Source organism: Paramisgurnus dabryanus, chromosome 17 (genome assembly GCF_030506205.2).
Source record: "Paramisgurnus dabryanus chromosome 17, PD_genome_1.1, whole genome shotgun sequence".
NCBI lineage: Eukaryota > Metazoa > Chordata > Actinopteri > Cypriniformes > Cobitidae > Paramisgurnus > Paramisgurnus dabryanus.
The window spans coordinates 37,357,667-37,382,848 of record NC_133353.1 but is presented as its reverse complement, the minus strand read 5'-3'; the positions used below and the strand labels follow the sequence as shown (position 1 = coordinate 37,382,848).

At 38.0% G+C, this 25,182-nt stretch overlaps 1 protein-coding gene and 1 long non-coding RNA gene across 2 annotated transcripts; one reads left to right on the top strand and one right to left on the bottom strand.

Annotated features, from left to right (window-relative positions):
* The first annotated feature begins 73 nt into the window (after positions 1-73).
* LOC135749111 (uncharacterized) lies at positions 74-12,224 on the top strand. The gene is made up of 3 exons (XR_010532286.2): positions 74-591; positions 1,091-1,196; positions 11,720-12,224. It is a non-coding gene; the product is annotated as an uncharacterized lncRNA (long non-coding RNA).
* spred1 (sprouty related EVH1 domain containing 1) lies at positions 1,392-21,484 on the bottom strand. Its single transcript, XM_065267525.2, has 6 exons — positions 20,885-21,484; positions 12,626-12,794; positions 12,231-12,399; positions 7,083-7,132; positions 5,510-5,659; positions 1,392-3,900 (listed from the first exon to the last, which is right to left on the bottom strand). Exons 1-6 carry the CDS (start codon positions 20,911-20,913, stop codon positions 3,247-3,249), a joined length of 1,221 nt encoding a protein of 406 aa, XP_065123597.1. The 5' UTR covers positions 20,914-21,484; the 3' UTR covers positions 1,392-3,246.
* Positions 21,485-25,182: the final 3,698 nt, after the last annotated feature.

Genomic DNA, 25,182 nt, shown 5'->3' with positions numbered 1-25,182 from the left:
TTTGAACGATTAAACAAGATGTACGTGTGTTCATTTCACTCTGTTTATAGTTTAAATTAGGTTTAAACATTTACATTCTGATTATCTTATTTAGGTGCGGATTTGGCGAATAACGTGCTTACTTAAATTTGTTTATTTGTCGATACGGCTGACGCACAAGTGGACGTAAATATGATTTAAGATGTGTTCACAAACATCGGTTTTACAGTAAACACACATAAACTGTGATCGTACTACAGCGGCTCACTGGCGCTCCCAAAAATACCACAGAAAAAGTACTGAAAAATCCAGCAGCTAAGAGCTGCTGAGCTGGTTTTAGCTGGTAGTGCTGGTATAGCAAGCTGTTCTAGCTGTGTTTAGCTGGTCAGGCTGGAGGACCAGCTGACATCAGCTTGACCAGCTTTGCAAGGCTGGGAGAACCACCTTAAACCAGCTACTGCTGCCTTAAACCAGCTAGTTTATGCTGGTCTTAGCATGTATTTTTTAGTAGGGAAGTTAAAGTTCAGACCATTTTTTACCCGGTATGAGTCCAAGCATGGTCCGAGGAGACTAACAGACCTCTTCAAGATAAACTTACCAGAAGTTAGTTAAGTAAGTTAGTTCTCTTGCTCCCTATCTCACTTCATTTTTGGGTGGTTGTGGTAAGGTTTTAGTTTTTTTAAATGATGCTGTTCTTCTGCATGTTATCACTTTAATGTAAAACTCCAGTAATGATTACAGTCTTTGTTTAATTGATTTAATTTCATGTGAATTCAGAGGTCAAAATAGTTGATATAGCTGCATAAACGTGACGTCACCCCCTAACCCTAAAAAATATATGTTGAACTTTATCCATCAACATTGAAATTTACAGTCTTACTAAAATGTAAGCACAAAGATGCATTCAATCATTTAGTTGTTTCTGCAGTGTGTCTGATGATCTCTGAAACATGTTGTGCATTATACAGACTGACAACCAATAGTCTGTCATTAACACAAACCTCAACATTTCATTGAAGTATAATCATTATGAAATAAATGTTTTTTTCCAGTACACTGACTGTGGCCACAATTAATAAAACCTTTTTATGTAATACAACCTTTTACCAAGATTAAAGCTCTCCGTCTTCTCATATCAAGTCTGAGTTTGGAGAACATCTGATCAGAGATCATTCATCCACACCCAACAAATCCACAGGTCCTCTTCTCAGGTCAAGGTGAGTAAGATGACCATAGCAGAACCTTTAGTTATTTCTTTTTACCGGCTTCTTATTTACCAAGGGTGCCAATCATTCTGGCCGTGACCGTTTAAGGTCAAGTGTCCAGAAGAGCTTTGTTATCTCCTTATACACATACAGAGTGATCATCTTCACACATGAACACACACACACACACACACACACACACACACACACACAGCACTAGTTTTAATTTTCTTTTTTATTACAGCAATGTTAATTGATGTATTAAGTGTACGTGGTGTAACATAAAAACATTTGTATGCATATTTACATTGTATATTTATATAAGAAACAAGCTACATCTGTATAGAGAAAATACAACTATGACATGAATTACATTTGAACTATAAATATTACATCATATATTTAGTATTTTCAAAGCATGACAAAAGTACCTATGCATACTTTAGATAATAAAGCAAGAAGAGCTGAGTGTTAATGTAAGATGTGAGGCACTTTATCAGGGATGAAGAAGCAGATGAAGATCACTGACCGATACTGCAATCATCAAAAACACATCATCACTACTGCAAGCAAAGCACAGAACTGATGTCCAATAAACCATCACACAACTCAACCCGCTGCCATTTCATAACCTAGAAAGAGTCATGTACATTATAGATTCAGAAATATACTTGCATGAAGAGGAAAGAAGAATAGAAACGAAACGTTAGCAGCACGCCGTTAAACGAAACGCACAAAAGTTACAAAAGAAAAGAGATCACCGGAGAAATCTACAATTTCAGGTGCAGGAAGAGCAACACAAAACATCAACACAGACGATACCAATGAAAACGTATAATCCAAGTTAAAAACAACATTTGAGAACTAGATCGTATTATAACAGTCTGAATTATATTCTTGCAATGCAAAATTAGTGATTGTTTCTAGCAGCGTCAGTAAGACAAGCTTCCAAAGTGGATCAAAGTCACCGAATTTACTTTAATCTGACAGCCGTACAAAACTAAAAAGGATCTCTATTAAAATCTTCTCATCATCCACCACTTTTCAATGTGAAATAATATTAAAAGGTGACTTGTGTACATAATGTTGTCAAATTATACCACAATATACAACATAGGCAGTGACAAATATATCTTTATCGTCCAACCAAATCACTGCTTAAGTATAGCGTGAACTATTTACACAAAAATGTGTACCCAAGCTTGTGTGTGTGTGTGTGCTGTACAAGTGGATGAGTTTATGGGAATATTTGCATAGAAAATTAAATGTGCTGATGTCTGGTATATTTGCCGATCCAGCATCAGTTTTAGACAAATGAACAAACATGTTACATTAAAAAGAGTTTCTATTAAGAAGAGTTTTGTTTGTGTGTTTTGAAGTGTTTGTTATCGATGTCTTGCTGCGGTGCGAAACGAGACACAAGATTCACTTTCTTTCTACTGTAAGTGCTTTGATTAATTCATGTGGATCTCCTTCAACAAACACCAATAATTACATTTTATTAGATAAAAAACAGGTGCACTGTAAATACCGTAAAGAGATTAAATCAATAGGGAAGGCATTTTCCTAAAATATATATCTGTCAAACTGCTTTTGAACGAGAAATCTATATTACCTTCAACAACAACAACAACAACAACAATCTAACGTGTGTAAATAACTGTCTTTGTATAGTGTCTGTACCGTCGTTCACCTTTTGCTCAAGTCAAATAAAAATGCCACATAAAATCACTGCAAATTCACAATAAAGCAAAAACTAAAATCCCTTTTAGCATACAGTATATCATTTTTATGCACAATTGTTAAAAAGTTTTGATCTCTGTACAACATCTCTTTACATAGTTACACACTGTCTGACAGTCTTACATCGTTTTATTTGTGTGTTAATAAACGTTTAAGCCATCTCTCCCGTTTACCGAAGGACTTTCCACCTCGTGTTGCGAGCTCCTCAGAAGCCCGATGGCCCACGGACAGCCGCTTCAATCGAACCTCCTGCATCGAGGTTGGTGTCACCCGACTCGGGCGAATGAAAAACATGACGGACGCTCTCTGAGGGCCGGTCTCACCCCGCGGCCTTGTGTTTGCCACCGCAGCAGCGACACGCCTCCCCGCAGCGGTGGCAGGCACGCAGCAGAGGGTAACAGCACATGCAGGGCGCCAACAGAGACAGACCCAGCAAGGCCAGCCAGCGCACGCAGAACTGTTCCTCACTGGTGTCGCAGGAGCACGGGTCGGAGAAATCCCCTTCCGAGTCGGACATGCAGTGGTAGAGCATGCTCTCGGCACACAGCATGCAGCTCACCTTGTAGATGCACTGCCTAATAGGGTCCGGGGCGTCTTGGCACTGGCCCCGCCGGTTGTCCTCGTGGTTGAACATCTCACGGCAATAAATGCAACGAGAGCGCTCCCCGTCCTCGCGACGCCTGCGAGACATCTTGCGCTTCGGCAGAGGGGACGGCTGCTCGGTCTTAATGGAGTCTTTGGTGCCTCCGTGAGACACCGTGCCCTCTGTGTACAAATACTCACACTTCCCCACATCCAGCTTGGAGAAGATGTTGGTGAAGTCTGTATCCGCGCGCTCCGCGTCACGCTGCCAAAGGACGGGGTGTCGGTAGTCCTCATAACCTCGAATGAGAACGTCCTTGCGCGGGTTGATGCGAACGATCTCCTCATCGTCCATCTGAAAGCTTACGTGACGTGTGCTGTTGAGGGATACCTGAAATAAAGTGAAAATTCCACCGGATTAGGGTTGGGTACCATTCAGATTTTAACGGTATGATACCAATATCAGTACACTGAGGATGTAGCTTAACAAACTGTGTTTATCAGGATAATCACAATATTTTGTGTAATTGTGTCCATTCCAGTAGAAGAAAACATGAACTCAGTTAGCATTTGCATGCTGTCTGAAGCCTTGAGATGCGGTTTTCTGCTTTTGATATAGTAGCAAGAAAAAGTATGTGAACCTTTTAGAATTTCATAGTTTTCTAAATAAATTTCTCTTAAAATGTGATCTGATCTTCATTTAAGTCAAGGGTATTGAGTTGACAAACATAATGTGTCTAAAAATAATTTCACAAAAAATCTGATTTCTTTATTGAGAACATCCAAAAAACCTCATAGTGCTTGTTGGAAAGTATGTGAACCCTTGAGTTAATGACCTGAAAAAGCTCATTGGAGTCAGGTTTAAGCACACCGGGAGTCTGGTTAAGATACTACTTTTGGAGGTGTGGACTACAGCCACTTTGACTGTTAAAACCTCTTAAACTTTTGGAGTTTGCCCTACACAAGAAGAACACACTAATTCAGAGGAGCTACCATGTAGAATTGTTGCTTTACATAAAGCTGGAAAGATTTGAGAAAAAAAAAAACACAGCACTACATCTGGCGTAGAAAATGCACAGCATATCATCATGAAAACATCATTCAAACTGTAAAGTATGGTGGAGGAAACATCATGATTTGGGCCTGCTTTGCTGCATCAGGGCCTGGCCATCATTGAGGGGAAGATGAATTCCCAAATATATCAGACGATTCTTCAGGATAATGTGAGAATGTCTGCACGTCAGCTGAAACTGTGTAGAAGGTGGGTGATGCAACAGGACAACGACCCAAAACACCAGAGAAAGTCCACAACAGAATGGCTTCAGAAAAACAAAATCTGCCTTTTGGAGTCAGAGTCCAGACCTCAACCCAACAGAGATGCCACAGATTGACTTGAAGAGGACCAAAGAATATGACAGAGATAAAGCAATTCCTCAATGATGTGCAGGTCTGATCCACAGCAACAGGAAGCGCCTGGTCGACGTTATTGCTGCCAACCAGTTACTAATTCTAAGGGTTATTTACTTTTTCCACTGTCATTTTGAATGTTGAATGAGTGTGTTCAATACAGACATGAAAGATCTCATTTTTTGTGTAATTATTTTTAGACACATTATGTTTGTCAACTCAATACCCTTGACTTAGATGAAGATCAGATCACATTTTATGACAAATTTATTCAGAAAACCATGAAAATCCAAAAGGTTCACATACTTTTTCTTGCCACTGTAGGGTTAGGGTCAGCACTCATTGAGAGGTGTTGAGCGTCATCTTTGTGCTCATATTTACATGGATATTGCATTTGACTGAATAAGAAGGAAATGTTTAATTGTTAAAACAATGCTTTAAGTGATGCAAGGTGAACTTACTTCATGATGTTCTGTCAGATTTTGTTTCAGCAAATGTGAGTGTGCAGTTGTTCCTCTTTTCATTTACAGACTTACTCCTGACACTAAGGGTGATTTTAAAGCAGTAGACAGGTGATTGATTAGTGTAGGTACCTGTGGGGCCAGGAAGCAGTGGTTTCCAGTAAGACCTTCATCAAAGGGTGGAGCTCGTACATAAGAACCACGAAATGGTTCAGTGGATACGATACCCCGATGAGTAAAGAGCTCTCTCACTGGAGTAGAGACCGACTCCTGCTCCTTAACCTGGCACAGCAAGAATCAATAAAAGAAAAACTTACATTCAGTCAAATTTACCTAATCTACATTCATCCTTATGCTTGTAGAAATTATATTACCTTATGAGCGTATAAAATACACTTGAACTAAAGTTGATCAATAACATGACATAAATCAACACTTTACCCTATACACGCTTACATTTAGTTGTATTTTTATTTTATGAAATGGTTTATAGACCGATAGCCAAACGGATTGATATTTGGACAACCCTAACTTCTGTTTTAAACAGAACAAGACTTCAAACTGTTCATACTGTTGGGTTATTCCTGCAGAGGGCGCTGTCAGCCCTCAAGAAAACCACAGACTCAATGTTTGTCTGGCTCAAGACTCACGACTGAGACCGGACCCAGGACTGAGACTTGACATTGGCAACAACTATCTGGATCTACACATCTCATCACATCCTGCTGCTGATTTGTTTTTCACTTCACCTCAGTGGACATTTATCCTTCGCTATGGCCAGAAACAATTATTTATGACCATAATTTCAGGAAGAGAAAGAGAGAAAACTGGAGGTTCAGTGACACTCAGAATCACTTTACAAACAACAGAAAGAGGAAATATAATGAATAGTTGTGTGTGTGCGGTCACATGACAGAAAGCTGTCAGCAGACACACAACCAGTATCTCTTCCTGTGGTCTGTGTCTAATGATGGATCAGTTCAAGGAATTAATGTAGAAACTAAAACATCATCTCTGTTTAGTAAATGTCTCTCTACTTCCATTCTGCCTGTCCCCCTTTGATACACATGTGTGAATAAGAGAGACAAAGAGAGAGAGAGAGAGAGAGAGAAAGCGAGAGGCAGTATTCTGAGTCACACTTTCATCAGTCTGTTGATGGAGCAGCCAGCCGTCCATCTGATGAAGTTTAACATGCAGCAACAGAAAAACAGCAGAAGCTCCTGCATCATCTGACAAACTTACAGCACAAACACTGAGATAATTTTTAAGATGCTTTGTAAACGTAAAAGTCTTCCCAAAAATGTGACGTTAAACATTTGAAGCATTTTCTTCATTAGTGACACGTGGTCTTATTTGACAGGAAACATGATGATGATGATGATGATGATGATGATGAGTCTCTTACTGAAGTCAGCTCAGATGCTGCACTATTATAAGCGCGTGACTAACTCCGGCTTTGAATTGCCATGGTGACACATTCTCCGCATCTCTCCTGCTGCCTAGCAACAGGCGTGTGATGGGGTCTGCCGCAGCATTGATCGTGGGTAAGATTCACATTTTTAGCCCCATAATATATGAATGAAATTCCAGCGCACCACAGGGACCGCAGTGCAAACGAGAGTCGATGCCGTAACCCGTTAAAAATCCAAAACATGAGATGAGATGAGATAAAGATGATGTAACTCGTGCGTGTGCCCTCACTCACCTGTGCTGATGGATCTTCAGTAAGATCTGGATCACCGTACTGCTGATGTCCTGCAGGTGACATAACAAACATTCATTCATTCATTCAGTCAGTCGGATAAACCACAGCAATTTTCCAACAGTGTTAAATGTATTCATAGAAACCAATGAGTAATACACAGCAGGACAAGGACTGTTTTTGACTGTATTATAAAGGAAATTCAAGAGCAAGTTACAAACGATGAAGCTTTTCTAAGGCCGTTTACGTCGACTCTTAACCCTAACTGTGGATGTATACGGTCTCTCGACAGGTTTGACTAACATTTGACAACCAGAGGGTGTTGAAATACTAAATTGTTGTAGACAATCAATGGTTTTGAAATTGTGTAAAAACATATAAAAATTGATCCATGCGCTTTTTGGAGCTCATTGTCTCCCATGTAATATGATGACATTTGAAAATAAAATCATTCATGTGTGTTCGGTTTGAGTACTAAATGACGAGTGAATATGTTTTATATTTGGGTTTATAATGTCAGTATATTCAGACGGTATTATTTGGCAAAAGTGAAGTTCAGAAGTGTATTGTGTGGATGGTCGAGCAGATGCAGGCCACCGTCGCTGTGTGCATTATGTGCCCCGTTGCCACAGAAACCAAGCTGCACGTTAAGCAGACGCGCTGCGGTTTGGAGCGATGCATGAGGAATACAGAAGACGCAGCGTTACACAACAGCACCCCACTGGAAAATTCCACTCCAAACAAATAATCCAACAAGTCAAGATCACTTATCACTCGTGTTTCTCAACTCAGATCTCTCTATGGTTGATCTTTGATTTAAATGAAGGATCATTAATCCTTCATTTGTACCCGATGACACTTAAGTATCATTTGAATACTGAAATAATATTGTTTACAAATGGAGCACAACAATGTTAAATATATGAGGTTACAGCTCATTCGACCTCTGCTTTATGCTTTAAACTGGGTCACTTACGATTGAATGGATTCAAGTTGATTTGGTGTCATCCTTAAGCCCCGTTCAGACCGCCAGTGACTAGCAGGAGCAGAGCAACACCATCTCAATTATTTTATTGGAAGCTCGCTGACTTCCAACAACATGAGTGACATTGACTGTTGGCGACAGGAAGTGGGCGTGTCCAGCGATACGACACAGTTAAGAAATGTTTGAGTGACCATCTTGAGTGACTACCAATGAGAGTAGGGATTAGGGTTGGGCGATGTCCCCATAAATTGGCAGTTGACGATGGTTACGTAAACCATCGCGATGGACGATGATATCGTTAGGCGGGGGGGTATTTTAATTTTTCGTTATTATTCGTTATTATATAATTTTTATTCGTTATTTTACTTTATTACTTCCACTTAAGAAGAGTTGTGCACTTTTTATTTTAATATATATTTTACATAAATACTATTCTGTACTTAAAATCTATAATTTTGTTATTTTACTATCCCAACTAATGTCTCTTTCCTATAGGTTGCACATAAGGGGAAAAGGTAGCTTTAATCCACTGAAGAAGAGTTGTGCACTTTTAAGCACCTTTTAATCTCTTTACATAAATATTTTTTTCTATTTAAAAGCTATAATTTCATTATTTTACTAACCCAACGACTCCTCCGCGCTTTCCAAATTTTGCACGTAAATATCTGCGCATATGTGCCACCAGTACTCCGTCAGAGAGCGGGTCTTCAGCACCGCGGGGAGCAGCCAGCACTTCAATCCGCAGCTTATTAAAACTAGACAAAGTGAACAGGGCCAGACACATCTAAATTTAAACATGGTCTGTGTATGTAAATCCCGCGTTTCGGTCGGAGTGTTGTTCCCGTTTTCTTGTTCTTGACGTTCCCTGAATTCTGGGTTTATATCTTAATCTGCCGCTTCAGTGCAGTATAGCCTCAATGTAACAATGAGCACGATCTCCCGAGACACTACAAAAGGCTACTAATAAATGATTAATATGGGCTGTTTTCTTGTACAAAATTAAATATTTTAAGATAAATGTACAACATGTAAAAAGACAAGATTCTAGCAATGTCAAGATTAGGGATGGGCATTTTCCAGTAATTTACTAATTTTTTTAATATTTAATTTTTCGAATATTTAAGCTCTTAAAGAACGAATATTCGTTTATTTAAATTATGTTAATTAAGACATGCGTGTTTTGTATTTTTCATTTTGTCATAATTTCACAGAAGGCTTATAATTAGGAAATATCCACAGCAAGCTAAACTTATATTTAATTATTGCCATTAAACTGCCATGTGCAGTTATCCGGTTAATTTTCGAAAGAGCACCGCAAATAATAAATGTTCTCCGTTTCATTTCGTTCTCCATGTCTGTCTCTTTATTAACAAAATAAAGTAGACTTTATAACAGAAAGCTTACAAATCTCTCATGATGTGTTGATTCGGGCGGCGGAGAACAAACGTTTAATAACACGTGAGCCCTCACTGAGCCAGTGGCCAAATACGGCGCGGCGGGGACAAACCCGGAGATAAAAGGAAAAACTTAAATTCGTCTGCAATCTGCATTGCCAAACAATCTGAAATACATACAAATTAATGTTCATGTATATTTTACATTTAAGTCTGTAAAAGACAGTATAGATGAAGTGAAAAACCATTAAATAAGTTGTTACCCTTTGGTGGCACATTAAAAACAAACAAACATTCGAATAGCATTTTTTAAATTCGAATTAATATTGCCATTCGAATATCCGTGCCCATCCCTAGTCAAGATCAAATGCCCGACATTTCACAGACTAACACACGTCACGTCTCACGTCTTCTATTTAATTTATAGACCAATTCACGCAAAGATATTAGGTTAACTATAGTCTATATAGAAGAGAGTAAGTGTATGTCGACTCGCAGCGGAGTGGGGAGGGGGCGTGGCATCACGATGGTGTCTCTCCATCGTGATGTCAGTCAACCATCACGATGGACGATGATATCGTCTATCGGCACAACCCTAGTAGGGATGCTTAACGATTAATCGCGATTAATCGTTAGCAGAATAAAAGTTTTTGTTTACATCATATATGTGTGTGAACTGTGTATAATAACTTTGTATAAATAAATGTACACACATGCATGTATATGTTTTAGAAATGTTTACATGTGTATATACATTTGTATATTTATTAGGGGTGTGACGGTCATTATATAACCGTGAGACCGACGGTTATAGTTGAACACCGTCATTAGAACTCTATAACCGGCAAAACCGTGTTATTAAAATATTTTTTTAAAAACATTTTTTATCATAAAGAATTTTTAAATACTAATTAAAAACAATTGTTAACAGTCTGTGTTACACGCCCCCTCACGTTCTCACGCAGTGAAAAATACAGAGCGGAGCAGACACTGACAACGCGCTGACATACAGGACAGACCAGGTTACTTTTCGGTTACTTTTGAGATTTAACATATTAAACAAAGTCTCACCTTTGAAATCATCTCTTCCTTCTAGTTAATTTATAGCATCAAATAAACATGAATGACCATGAGAAGGAATGTTGTTTTAACCGCGGAAAGGCGTCAGTACTCTCCGCTTTTCAAGTTCAAATCCTCCCATGCTAATCTACTAACTCTCTTGAACACACATTCACTGCTAGTTGTCTTGCTGTTAGTTTTAAAGAAACGTAGAGCAAGTAGCTAATCAGCGTCTAGTTTATTCAAACGGCGGGTGAGCACTGTGCAGCGCGTCTGCGGAGAGCGTTGCTGCGCGTGGCCATTGTGCTTTTACACCGGCTGCGTTTAATAACAATCTCAAGTTCACATTACTTTCTTTTACCTGCATTTATGAGCAACACCTCTTCAATACGCTTTTAATCCACATTGTTTTCGTGCTGTTCTGGTCCGTGTAATGACAGATATAGACACAATTACAGACATAAAAGCCCAATGCACAAATCTGTTTCTCTGAAGATTATTAAAATAGATGATAGATAGAGGATTAATTAATGCTGGGCAGAGAGTGACAGCGCAGTCTTCTGGCAACAGTGTGTTTTTTAAATATTTCATTGCTTTCTGTTAAATTGTTCAAAGTTATTACTGTTTAAAACACACTTGGCATCACATTCATGATTTGATGGTAAAATGACACTTTCCCGTCAATCCACGAGCATTTAAATGAGCAAAACGCCCCCCACCGACGGTTATGTTATGAACCGTCACATTTGACTCACGTCATAACCGTCATCACCAATTCTAAAACCGGCACACCCCTAATATTTATGTATAATTTATATTATATATAAATACTTAATATATACATTTTTTTTCTTTAAATTATACATGAATGTGTTCATATAAACAAAAACTTTTATTCTGCTAACGATTAATCGCGATTAATTGTTTAGCATCCCTAAATGAGAGCCAGTGTAGCCAATCGTCTCTGGTTAGTTATTGTAGTGGCTTGTTTATGACAACCAGAATTAGAAAGGCCTCATTGATAGAGACATTGGTAGTGTGCACGCAGGGTTAGTCGTTGGGTATTATTGTACAGACACTATTAAAAAGTGAATTCAACAAATTTCTGAAACTAAGGGATAATTCAAAAGACTAAAATGGCTCATGGCAAACAAATATTTCTGATATAATTTTAAAACTACAAATGTTTTTTTTCCTTTTAGTGTTCCAGGGCACGAGTGTTGGTTTCTCCCAAAGCTTTGTCCGGACCTCTGATCTGATCATGAATCAGTTCATGAATCACATCTTTTTGGGAAAACATTTAAGAAGAAGTTCAAATTCTTGCCCGTGGACAAACTAGGACATTATATCATCATTGTTTTTAAAGGAAGGTTTCTGCTACTCTCATTTCCTTCTCTGCACAGCCCGACGCGTCACTGGATCATCAGCAGACTTCTGCATTCATACACGAAGATCAGACATTCAACACCATGATAAAACAACATCAATCTAGGCCGTTTTACACAAACAGTATACGTCAGATGAAGTACAATTCAGCAGCTCTCCAACACAACTCGGGGACTGAATATTCGCTTCTGCAAACAGACAATCGGGCGTGTTCAGGGAGAAATAAGAAGTGTTTTCTCCTGTTATTAACATCTTTGGGTTTAGAAGTTAAACACTGGTTAGTTAAAGCTCAGGTACTGGTTAAAGTGGAACGAGAAGAAGACCCACCTTGCTTCAGGTCCTCCACTGCCCTCCGTATTCCTCTGTCGAAGGCTCGGGCGTCCGCGGGGCTCTGGAAGGTCAGCCCAAATTTCTTGTTGTCAATCTTCCAGTGATGAAAGATAGGGTTGACTTTATTATACTCCAAATCCCTGTTTATGTTACAATCCAGGACGACCTGATGATACAACGAAGGTCTCTATCAGATACCATAACACATCATAAACCTCATGCACGTTGTTCTTGAGGAAAAATGTTATCCTATATATAAAAAGACATATTTTGCACTTCTCCAAATTTCTCACTGAATAACTCATGAAAGAATAATATTTCATTAAAAAAGTATATGTTAAGCTCAAATCTAAACATGTCGATTGATGATGATGTCATTCACCGGTCATTACCGATTTGTCTCGGAGTCTCTCTCCGCGGATGAGGAAGTCGGGCTCAGCGTCGGTTCGGTTTACTCTGTGGACGGTGACGGAGCTGAGACCTCCGCTGGCCAGAGGAAGCCAGCCGCCGCTGGAGTCGTCTCTGGTCATAACCACAGCTCTTACACGTGCATAACTCTCACTGAAACAACAACATCATCATCATCACAGCGTCTATACCTCACATCTAACACATTCATCTCTGAATTTGTGTTTCTGATATTCTGTGCTTCAAGTGTGGACTGAATCAGATGCTGTGTGCTGATTTCTCAATGAAACACAACGTGACAAAACTTTGAATATAAAACACTGAAATAAGAAGGGATGCTCTGGAAGGGCCGTCCAGTTTTAAATTTTCTAGTTTTGTTCAGATCAGATAATCACGTTACAATGCAGCCGGAAATAAGAAAGATGAAAGTTTATTGAGGACTGAATCCTGGTCAAATATTAACATCAGGAGAGTTTCAGTAAAAGACACAGCTGAATGAAATGATGCTCTCTCATACATTTCTAATGGCTTCATTATACATCTGAACTGTCCTGATTAAAGAAATTAAAATAAAATAATCCTAAACCTTATCCATACTTACATTTATACAATACATTTATTGATATTTGACAAGCATAAAGAGAAAAATAAAAAAGATATACTCGTCTATAATAGTAGAGTAGGGGTGAGCGAGACACAAACTAATGCGGGGTTCATTGGAACGCAGCTACTTTATATATTTCTACAGGGCCGAGCAATCTCTGCTTTTGGTCTTTTTCTCTTACTGTCAGAAGATCTCTCCGGAAAAGTTTTGATATTTAATATATTAAACAAAGGCATGAAAGTAAATTTCTTCATCTTATGATATTTGTATTTCACTGTTCATTTCCCATTTATTTCTATAATGCGTTTAAAAATGTTTATGGTTGCAAAGCAGTCTAACACAAAATCTATTAACAGTATAGACAGGAACTTCATAAAAATAATCATGAAAAAGAATAGATATAACAACTCCAAAATAAATGATAGTAGTATGAAATGCATGGTATTATTGCCATTTAAGATATACATCAGCGACATTAACTGTTAAAATAATAATCTATTCATCATTCCCACTGAATGGCAAGCGTCAAATAAGTAAAACAACCAAATGTTTGTTTTTGATTTATTTCAAGTACATATGCTGTATAAATTAATTGACGTTTGAGTAAAGGACGATTGAAGAGAAATTGCTAAAAGATGGAGAGACATCATTCAATAGCTTTCAGAGAACAGTGCAACAGATTTCTATCATCTAATCTAGATTTTCACATCACATTTTACAGACGAGACCCACTGTCCTCCAGCTTTAATCCAACACATCTGCATGAAGATTTGTATTTTTGGCAACTGCTCTATTCATCCATTTGATGTGACGTCACAGGATAGCAACATGCTTCTATGGCTGTGTTAACAGCTAATCACAAAGACATGAATTGATGTTTTACAATATCCTCAAAAACCCTGAGCGTTGTCAGAAATGAATTGCTGCTATGAAGAGGATATAGAGTTGGCTGTATTTACATTAGTTAGCCCAGATATATGCTGAATTATGTTATGTTGCTTCAGTATAGCGTTAATATTCATGACATAAATGTGTCCTGACGTGAATGATAATTTTAGACATACTTTAGGTATTATTGCACTCAAATCATCAGATTATAATTCAATGATCAAAATAAATGATCTGCTAGATCCACACTCAAGAACAAACCAGTGCACAACGGCCAATCTGACACCAATCTGCTAAATGACATTTCTTTAAAATCCTGATTATTGTAAATACTGACGTTAACATAGACTGCAAGAGAGAGATTGATATGTTTGAGAACACAGGGCATTAAAACAGAAAGACTTCAGGTTACTCCAATCTACATCATCAACCAAACTGTTAAGTTTAGGTGTAAAAAATTATTATATACACAACTTTGTATGAAATGTTTTCTTTTAGATAAACCCAAACATTTGAAATAACCAGGGGCCTGTTCTTGTTACGTGGATTATTCAAGTTAGCTGGCTTGATTTTGGGATTATTTGATTCTTCGAAGCTCATCCTGGAGTTGCTGTCATAGCAACAGGTCCGTAAGCCTAAACCTGCTCGTCTTATTTCATGGAAACAAGATTCCATCACAGGTTTTTAAGCGGAGCTTCTCCTTTATTGAACAGAAATGGCAATGATCAGAAACCGTTGTTCTTTTGCTCATTTGATTTAAACTCAACATTAAAAGTTTACTTATGCTACATATACCCCATTCTTGGGAACTGCTAAAAGTGTTGGTGTATTATCTACAACTCCACAAAAGAGGGGAAAACACCAACTTACAATCAAAAGAGGATTAAACATTCATTCATCACTAATGAAAGTATTGCATACAGATCATCTGTACAATTAATCAGTTTATATTAAACCTAAGAGACATCACTTCTGCCAGGTCATCACCTGTTTTTTTTATGTTATTTTAGTTGCTGTAATAAACACAAAAAATTGTATTTGACTATTTTTAAGAGAGACTTTAGGAGCATCAAATTTTGATTACAATCATTGATTATGCAGAGTGATTTTATGGACAAAAATAGCTTTAGCTGGGTTTACAAATGCAGCGCCATAAAATGTTCACAATAACCTCCCATAGTTCTCGCACTGCAGGGGTTAAAAGAAATGGGCGTGTACTTGGCTCTTGTAACAACCGTCCAATTACAGCGTTGCTGATGAATATTTCTACTATCGATTAGGGCTGTGACGATAACCGCGTCACCGCATCACCGCAGTAATGAGATGCCAACCGCGGTGCTGAGTTCATCATCGTCATCACCGCACTTTTTTATATTTTCTTTATTTTGTTGGTGAAAGTTACAGAAGTCATATGGTGTATGATATGAACTATACACAAAAGTCATTGTTAATCATAATTTACTGTCTTCCATCCTGTGTTCAAGGGTTCTAGAGAAAAAACTGCTTTCCGCACAAGGGGGAGGGACGGTGCATTAAACATATATAGGGGTTTATTATGTGCGCATGTCTTATAATTGTTATTTAATTACTTAGTTTCAGTAATTAAATACACACAATAGCCTACTGTCACGGGCGCAATCTTCTTAAACATGAAGCCATTAATTTAAGCGCGTCATGCCCAGGTGCTCTGATATTTATTGCATGCCATGGAACTGTACCAACTCACTCACTGCGCGAATAACAAAATCTCAAGTGCAAGGAAATCTCACAGCCACACGCATTACATTATTCAGGTGCAAGAAGGTCACCGGGCAGCACGAAATGCGCGTTGGTACTGATAATAATAGCATAATTATTTAAAACTATAATGGTCAAACATGCCAACTATAGTTATGAAGGCTAGCGCGGTCGGCTGTAGACCTATATGTCTGACTATCGTAGCGAGGAAATGCCACTATCTAAAATCACACCTTGTGATGATTAACTATCATGTGGCGTTTGTCGGACTTGGGAGCACCAAACATACCTTTAGTAAAGCATAAAACTTCAGCCCAGCAACGACAGTTGGAAATCTCCAAGACTTTTGCGAGAGGAGCAAAGTACCAGAGTGACATCAGTCAGGCAGGTGAGGGCTTACTGACCGCGTGACCCGTTAATGCTGTAAACTAATTTCTCCAGCTCGGGATCAAAAAAGTTTTATTATCTTCTTGATTATGTAAATGGACAGCAGTAATTTAAAGCATTGATTGGAGTATCCATAAGTTTTGCGTGCGCAGTTATTTACGGGATGATGCAATACGTTATTTCGTTTCGTATCTGCTTTGAAAAATTATAATTCAACATATTAACTATAGTAACATGAAATAGTATTTATTTTCGTTTCTTTTGAGTTTAATATGAATTATGGAACAGTTTTTGTCATTGTTTGTAACCCATTTTATTGTGCAATAAATTATTTAACGTTCAACCCGTTGCGTTTGGAGGAGTGCGATATCACGGAGTGTTACCCGAAAAACACTCTAAAAATGTCTAAAGAAATTGGAATCAAGGTTTTGCTTACAAGAAACAATAATAAGCTCGACATGTTCTTTCTAGTTTTTTTCAGGTTGCAATTGTATGAAATGTATTGTACAAAATGGGTTATAAACGATGACAAAAAATTATATAATTATTATATATATTATATATAAAAATATATATATGTATTGCTATATATATATATATTTTACCTATGGAAATAAATATTATTTTATGTTGTTATTGCTAATATAATTTGTTGCTTTAATAATAAATAACAAGACGTTTCCGATGCTTTGCGGGGGTGGGGGGTTGTGCTTTTGGGCTTTGGGGGTTACTGTTGTGCGGTTAACCGCATAACCGCATGATTTTTTTTATGCTTCACCGCGGTGAGAAAATATCCTAACCGTCACAGCCCTACTATCGATATGTATTCCCTTGTCATGCGGTGCATGACCCTACAGTCACATTAGCTACAAAAGTGAACGACACCAAGCGACACACACACTCGCTTGATGGGCGTTCCTTGGCTAGTTTCCAAAAGCGGTATCAAAAGTCACTTTAGAGGTATTGTTAAGTTACAAGAACGGTGTTTTTGGATTTAAAAGTATTTATTTCTCGATAAAAGTAACTAAATATATGAGATAAAATGCCAAACTTATCAGATATATACATAAATACGCATTTTCCGCCATCTTGAATTATTTTCTCAGACTCTACCACAGACCTACGTCACGCTGCTCCTTCACTCCGATTGGCAGTCGCTTTGTTGCATCGCTCAGCATTTGCATAAAATAGCCTGCTTGTCTATTTTGGCCCCGCCTTGCTCGCGCAGCGGCGAGCTCGTCGCTTGTCGCTGGCAAACGTCCACTTCCATTGAAAATGAATGGTAGCCTGTGGCTCTGTCTCTGTCGCTTGTAGCTAACGTGACTGGGGGGTCAGCGTGCAGTGATCTCAGATAACTTATGCTGGGTACACACCAAAAGATTTTTTACATCTTATAAGATTTAGTGATAGATAACAAACATGAGGATAAAAATGCTAGATTTAACCGTTTTGCTCCTGTAGTGTGTGGTGTGCCATGATGGGTTAAAGACAGCACACCACACACAAACAGATTTTCAATCAGAGTCTTGACTGTGAACACAGGAAATCATGCGAGACTTCAGAATAAGCATGACGGACGATACGCAGAAAGAAATTTTAATGATAGTGTTTGAAATGTTTTTCAAAAAATATTCAAGGGAAAAAAGAAAAGGGTTTGGGTGAAGTCATGGAGACAGCGGTATTGTCGGAAGAGAGGAAATCGGCCCAAAATCAGCTGTAAGTGACGTACGAAGAACGGACCCCTAGTCTTTAATTTGTCAACATTGCGGTTTGATTTTATGAATGATAGACTACTGAAGTCACACATGTTTGATTGTTTATTGCTTGGATATCTTACAAAGACTAGATTTGTAAAAGACCACTGACATCGACATGACGCTCTGTCGCTTTATCACGAACACTATTCACAGAGCAAACACAAACACACATGCAGCATTTAGAAGACGGCACTGTAAGGGTTAACCTAACCCTAACCTTACCCTGATACTGTAAAGGTCCTTATTTGATTTATTTTAGTACATTTTGTAAGGCAAAGTTTACCCCAAATCCCATTTTATTCCAAACCTGTTTGACCTTCTTCTGTGAAACACTGTAAATATTTGTGATTGACAGCCTCAGTCACAATTTATTTTAACAGCAGGTTCTGTTTATACAAGGAAAGTAAATGGTGATTTAGTCTTTTTTGTTTGCGAAGGTTTGGAATGACATGAGGACAAGTAAATGATGATTTCTTAAAACATTCACTTTTTGTTCCCTTTATTTTATTATACATTCAGTATATTGATCTTAAAAATGCCTTTTAATTATTTGGTATTTGTTTTTCTAGTCAAATGTTACAATATTAGAGTTTTGAATTGCAACCCACCAAACAAAATGAATCACAATACAGTACTGAAGCTACAGTAATAAAAACCTATCGCCAATTAAAGCGTGCTTCCCACCCTACTGTACTGTATCTGCGATAAAAGATGTGAATCATGTATGAAGAGCAGATGTGGTGGTGATTACTGTACATCTGTGATTATAAGAAATGATAGTGTAACCTTGTCTTTATACAGTAAACCTATGATCTCTTCATTCACAAAAAAAAAGACTCAAACTCTCCATCAGAGACTTCATAAAATATCTCTGGGATCACAAGCAGAAAAGTTTTATCAGCATCCTAATCCTGTCTAAGATAAAGAGTCTCTGTTTACAGTAGTGTCTTACTCGCAGTCGATCAATGCCTGCGTTAAAACCAAACATTGCAACGATACACTTACATCTAATAGATCTGACATGTGCACTGACACAGATCATATAAAGTCAATGTAATTTAAACTGCACTGAAATAAAATGCTGCTGGTGATCAGATAAAAATACATGCGGTCGGTCAAAGGAAACACATGTTAGTCAGTGCAGGTGTAAACAACCACCTGTCCACATCTTAACCTGTAAGAATGTGGTTAATTAAAGTTCACCTATTTCATTGCTAAAAAACAATGTTATTTTGTGTATTTGGTATAATACAATGTGTTCACGTGGTTTATGGTTAAAAAACACACATTATTTACACATACTGTATTTTTGTAGCTCCAGACTTCACTCTCTTCCTGAAACACACGGATTTGAAAAGCTCTGTGATATTGTGATAGGAATTATGATAATGTCGGTCTTTACTACATCATCAATCCCAGGAAGTAAACTGTTGCCTACAATCTGTGTGTTTGTTGTAGTCCAAGAAACGTTAACATGAACTAATACACACTTACACACCAAAGGAAATGTAAAGTGAATGTTAAGTGAATCAGAGAATAGGTGCTCTTTAACTATGACAAAATACTAAGATATCTGCTTTCACAGTAAAGACTTCAGTCTAAGTACGATCCGCACTTCTGTTTTTTACTTCTGAAGAGGATGAAGCCAAAGATTCAAACACAAATGTGTTGTTTTGTCGACTCGAGGGCTGCAGGAAGAAGCTGCAATAATTCTGTATAAATAATCTTGACAGGACATCAGTATGGATGCAATTATAATGTAATGAACCCTGAGCTAAGTCGTGTACTGTATACTGTGTGTGTGCGTGTATCAGAAGTAATGCCATCACGTGTGTGAGGTTCTTTATGAATGGAGGCGGGTCACGTGATCTCTCAACAACAAGAGTCTCTTCTAGCGCGAACATTTACACAAATATCGCTGACAGACGCGTAAGTGCGATATGGCGACAATATCTTCGGCAAACGTGTCCGTTGGGCAGCAAATCTGCCGACAAACCCCGGGTTTCTGTCAATTTTATGAATGAGGATTGTGACGATTGAGAAAAATATGGCGACTGCGGGGCTGCTGTCAGCTCTCAGAAGGTTTAAGACACAGCGCTAATGGATGACACCAACATTAACTTCATCTCTCAGCAGTTTTAATGTCACTACACATCACTTACACAACAGCACATTTATTTACTAACAATCTCTTGCTGTAATTTGAGACGGTGTGGCCTATAACACTATTGATTGACAGCTGGTTCATAATCATATTAAAGCATGCAGTCACTGTAATGTGATGAATGGCTTTTTGTCATTTCTGCTGTTGCTCAGTGGTTTTTAATTTGGTATATGAAGAACTCGGGTTTAAAAGCCTCTAAACGCCAAACTTCTAAAACGAGATAATGAAATTAACCGAATGCTAATATTAAACGTTCATCAAATACTTTCGCCTAATCTCAGCCTCAGATCATTCAGAAATATCTGATAAAAATATGCATGAAAACATGTCAGATAAACTTCAGGTTTTGCATCTGAACTCTTTACGCTAACGTATATAAACAGACATCACTCGTTAAAGATAAATGATCAGAAGACATCTGTAGCACATTTATACAAATATTATAATACATCATAATCAGACAAAAAGTTAGGCCATAAAGGATCAGACATCATATGTCTTCAGTAAAGATAAAATCATCAGCTGGATCTATGATGAGCACAAGTGTGTGCGCGTCTTCTTCAGTAAAATCAATCTATGTGTACATGATGAAAAACTATATATAAAAGAGTTTTTACTGAAGAAGAAGCTCAGACATAAAATCTTATTGTATAAATGTGTGTGTGTGTGTGTGTATATATAAGTATGTTTGTGTGTTCACACTCACTCGCTGTTTGGATTTGATTCTTCGTTCATTTTTTTCTCACGGGGATCCAAAACCTGGAAATAACATCGAGCTTAAACTCACGACGGGGAAATAAAGCATAAATATTTCCATGTTCACCACTAAATCACCAGGAAAGGACGTTATTGATAAAACCCGACGAGATGTGCAGTCGAGCATGCTGCACAAAAAGCCAAAACACTGAATTCATATTGGGAATGGTGTATGAAACCAATGAAACCAATATTTCAGTCGATCTGCCCAATAAATCACATCCAGAGGGCAAATAATCAACGTCCTCTTCATCCTGATCCGACAAAAATCCCAAAATCCCGAAAAGGCGAGTTTGGAAAATCCACACGAACCGATAAAGCGACTCCCTTCATAGACAACTTCAAACGGCCGTATTTCAGCAATAAAATAAAGCCCACGTTTTTTACACGTTCACAATGTACCCAGGAAGGCTGGAGGCAAGTAAGTTCTTAGATTCCAATAAACTGTATCACATGAATTCCCAAATATGCGAATTCTTCAAGGGAACTTTGAAGGACCTGCTTTACGAGAACTCCATTTTCAGCGGAGGCGAAGCGCATCGGAAAACTGGGCGGAAGAGCGCGTGGCCTGAGCGCTTCAGAGAAATCCCTCCGCCACAGCGATGACACATACGCGCGCGCGCACACACACAAACACAACCCCTAAACCCCACTCACAGTCGGAAAAGAGATTTTTTTTTTACCATTTATATCAATAATTTATGGTTTTTTTTTTGTAGTAAAATCAAACCATAGCTGAATGTAGCCTAACTTTTGTAAACTTTTGTTAAATATTGTAAAACCAATAACATTATAAATGCTTAAACAAATTAACTTTGAAATTAATGTTATGCTATGGATTTATTTATCCGGTACAATATGGTAATTTTAGGCTTTTGATGGCTAGATTTAGTGTAATAATTGTGAGTCACCCCCCAGATATGTATTTGATAATGAATTGAGTGCATTAAAGTGAATACAAAACAAATAAAGAAACAGTTTATTACAGTACTGCTAAAGCACATTTCTTGAAACTGTTGCCCACTTACACATAAAATAACATTTTCAAACTACATTCAAAGAACCTCTGACTCTATACTGGCAAAATCAAACAATAACCCCAAAATCATTTCATCTGTGCTCAAAATCAAACAATGCTGTTAGATTATACACACAACCAGTCAATAGTTAAGTATGTGTTTCCTTCTATTTAATTACTTATTATTCTATTGTTATCCAATTGTGTCTGTTTTCCCTAACTGCATTGGTGTGAAAAGCGTGTATATATATCACAAGTTAGTTCTATGAATATATTAGTATAATCAAGTACAGTAGTAGTAAGTTTTGAATGTCTGTATATCCAACAGCACTTGTATCCTGTAAATATTCAGCCCTCCAAAAATATAAAAAAAAAAACTCCATGAAAAAATGAATTCTGTCTCATCATCCTCAGCGTCTTTCTGACCATAAGCCTTCATCCACATCACAGTCAACTTGCCAGTACAGTAAACAGAAGAAAAACTCTCTTGACACCACACAACACCTAAACAGGACAACTGCATTAAGGGTCCTGATCTTCATCATACTCTTCCGCTTCAACACCACTTCTTCAATAATCAGTAATCGATACCAAAAAGCATGATTACTACACTTTTACCACAAAAAAATTTACATTTTCCTAAGGGACCACCTATGAGCTGGTTTATATTCGGTTCAATTGGTAAAAAGTTGTTGTGTTTACTCGATAACTCTGCGCTTTAGTTGTGTTTATCTTTTGGTTATCTTGTGTTTAGAGTTTTGCAAAACAAGTGCTGAAGTTTTGTAAATAGTGTCTTAACTATCTAAACTTGTTAAAGGTTTTTTTTAGAAGAGGCGAGTGATTTGACAAATAGGTTTAGGCCACTGTGAATTTAGTTCAGAGAATGGGCTTTAGTGTTTTAGCAATTCAGAAAAACTGTAATACAAAACAATAACAGATTATATAAGAGTTAAATGCTATAAAATTTCTCTGAATAGAAAGTGCTTGATTTGACTTGGTTGTCATGGGAATAGTAGATGGTTTTATCTGTCTAGCTAGTTTTCAGTCATGTGACCCAGCAGGGCAATACTTCCGGTTTTAAAAAGTTGCGGAAGGGCGCCACCTGGTGGATAATAGCGGTATTGCGGAAAGACGGAAAATCTCGTCATTGGCGGGGAAGCGTTTTCTCTTAATTGACGAGATATCTCGTCAATGGCGGGGAAAGAGTTAATGATAAACAAAGTAGTCTACCTCCTTCAATAGAGTGTTTTAAAAAGTGTCTAATTGGACTTGATTAGGAAAGGCACACATGGAAAGGCACTGTTTATATGAGACATTACAGCTTACAGTGCATGTCAGAGCAAATGAGAATCATGAGGTTGAAGGAACTGCCCAAGGAGCTCAGAGACCAAATTGTGGCAAGGCACGGATCTGATCAAGGTTACAAACACATTTCTGGAGCACTCAAAGGTTCCTAAGAGCACAGTGGCCTCCATAATCCTTAAATGGAAGAAGTTAGGGATGACCAGAACTCTTCCTAGACTTAGTCATCCAGCTAAACTGAGCAATCAAAGAAATGCTTTAGTGAGAGATGTAAAGAAGAACCCGAAAATCACTGTGGCTGTAGGCAGATGGGAGAAAGTTCCAGAAGGTCAACTATCATCACTACAGCCCTCCACCAGTCGGGGTCTATGGCAGAGTGGCCCAACAAAAGCCTCTTCTCAGTGCAAGACATATGAAAGCCCACATAGAGTTTGCCAAAAAAAAAAAACACATGAACTATGAGAAATCAGATCCTCTGGTCTGATGAGACTAAGATTGAACTTCTGGCGTTAATTCTAAGCGGTATGTGTAGAGAACAGGCCCGACGCATAATCTTATGGTCAAACTTCTTATTGAAGGTAAAAAAAAGTTACGTGAACTTTCTCACTTTCATTACGAATGAACGCTCTTGCTCTCTCTTGGTAAATAGATGCCCTCTTCAGTAGTATTTAACCACAGAAAACATACTACTGATTTCTACAACAGTAACTTAAAAAAACAATCTTAAAAATTTTAATCAGATAATTAAACGCATTGTTACATTAAACTTAATAAAATAAAACATAATTATATGAAACAAACTGAAGACACGTTACATCGTGTATAGGCCTGAGGTAACTTATGTGTTTTGTTGTCCTTGACTGGACGTGTATTGGTCTATTTCAAATGAGTTTGTTCAGTCTGTGGCCGTTTATTTTAATCCAAAGGCTGCAGCCTCCAAAGGTGGCATTTGTAGGCTGCATACGTAATCAAGACTGTCTTATTTCAGAATATTAACAATTATAAACTTTTACTATTATTAATAGTTATTCGTAAATTGTTGTAATATGCATATGACTTGCAAATGTAATGCTCAGTTAACTTAAATAAACCATGCTTGTTTACATTTTCTTGTTTATTTACTTTTAATGTTTCTTGCTGGTGGAGCAATTTTACAAACTCTGTCCAATTAGCAGATCAGCCCTCATGCATCACAGTGTGCTTTTCAAATCCAGGCCTAAAGCTCACACACTGACCCCTGAAACCTGACATAGCATAGGCAGTAGTGAGTCATCTTAATAGGATGATGCAGTGATGATCATACTGATCTAATAACAGCAAAGTAAAAGAGAAAATATGCTCAAACAGGAGATGGAGATTGTGAACTTTATGTAGATCTGAGTGTAGATGGAACCAGAAGAGACAGGAACTGTAATAATGGCTCTGATTCAGACTGTTTTTACTACACACAGGCTCATGTCTATCCAATAGCATGGCCAGGCCGCAGTCGTGTGAAGGGGAAGCAGCTCAACATGTTGAATGGAGCTTTTGTTTCGGGCTGGTTCTGGCATTTTTCCATTCTGCAGACAGAACTGAACTTACCCTGAATGAGACAGGCATTGAAATGAGCTCCCCACTCTCTCCACTCACTGAGAAGCTGCGTTTCTGTGTCTGTGAACAGAGAGGCAGCTACTAAGCCATGGCACAGACCGTCAGCAATGAGGACTAACTAATGTTAACTAACTCGCTCACTCAGTCACTCACTCAATTGCCCGCTTGCCCAATCACTCAATCGCTCGCTTATTTAATCAATCACTCACTCACTGAATCACTCATTCACTCAATCAATCACTCACTCATTTGCTCGCTCATTTAATCACTCACTCACTCATTCACTCACTCACTCACTCACTCTCTCACCCACTCACTCACTCACTCACTCACTCACT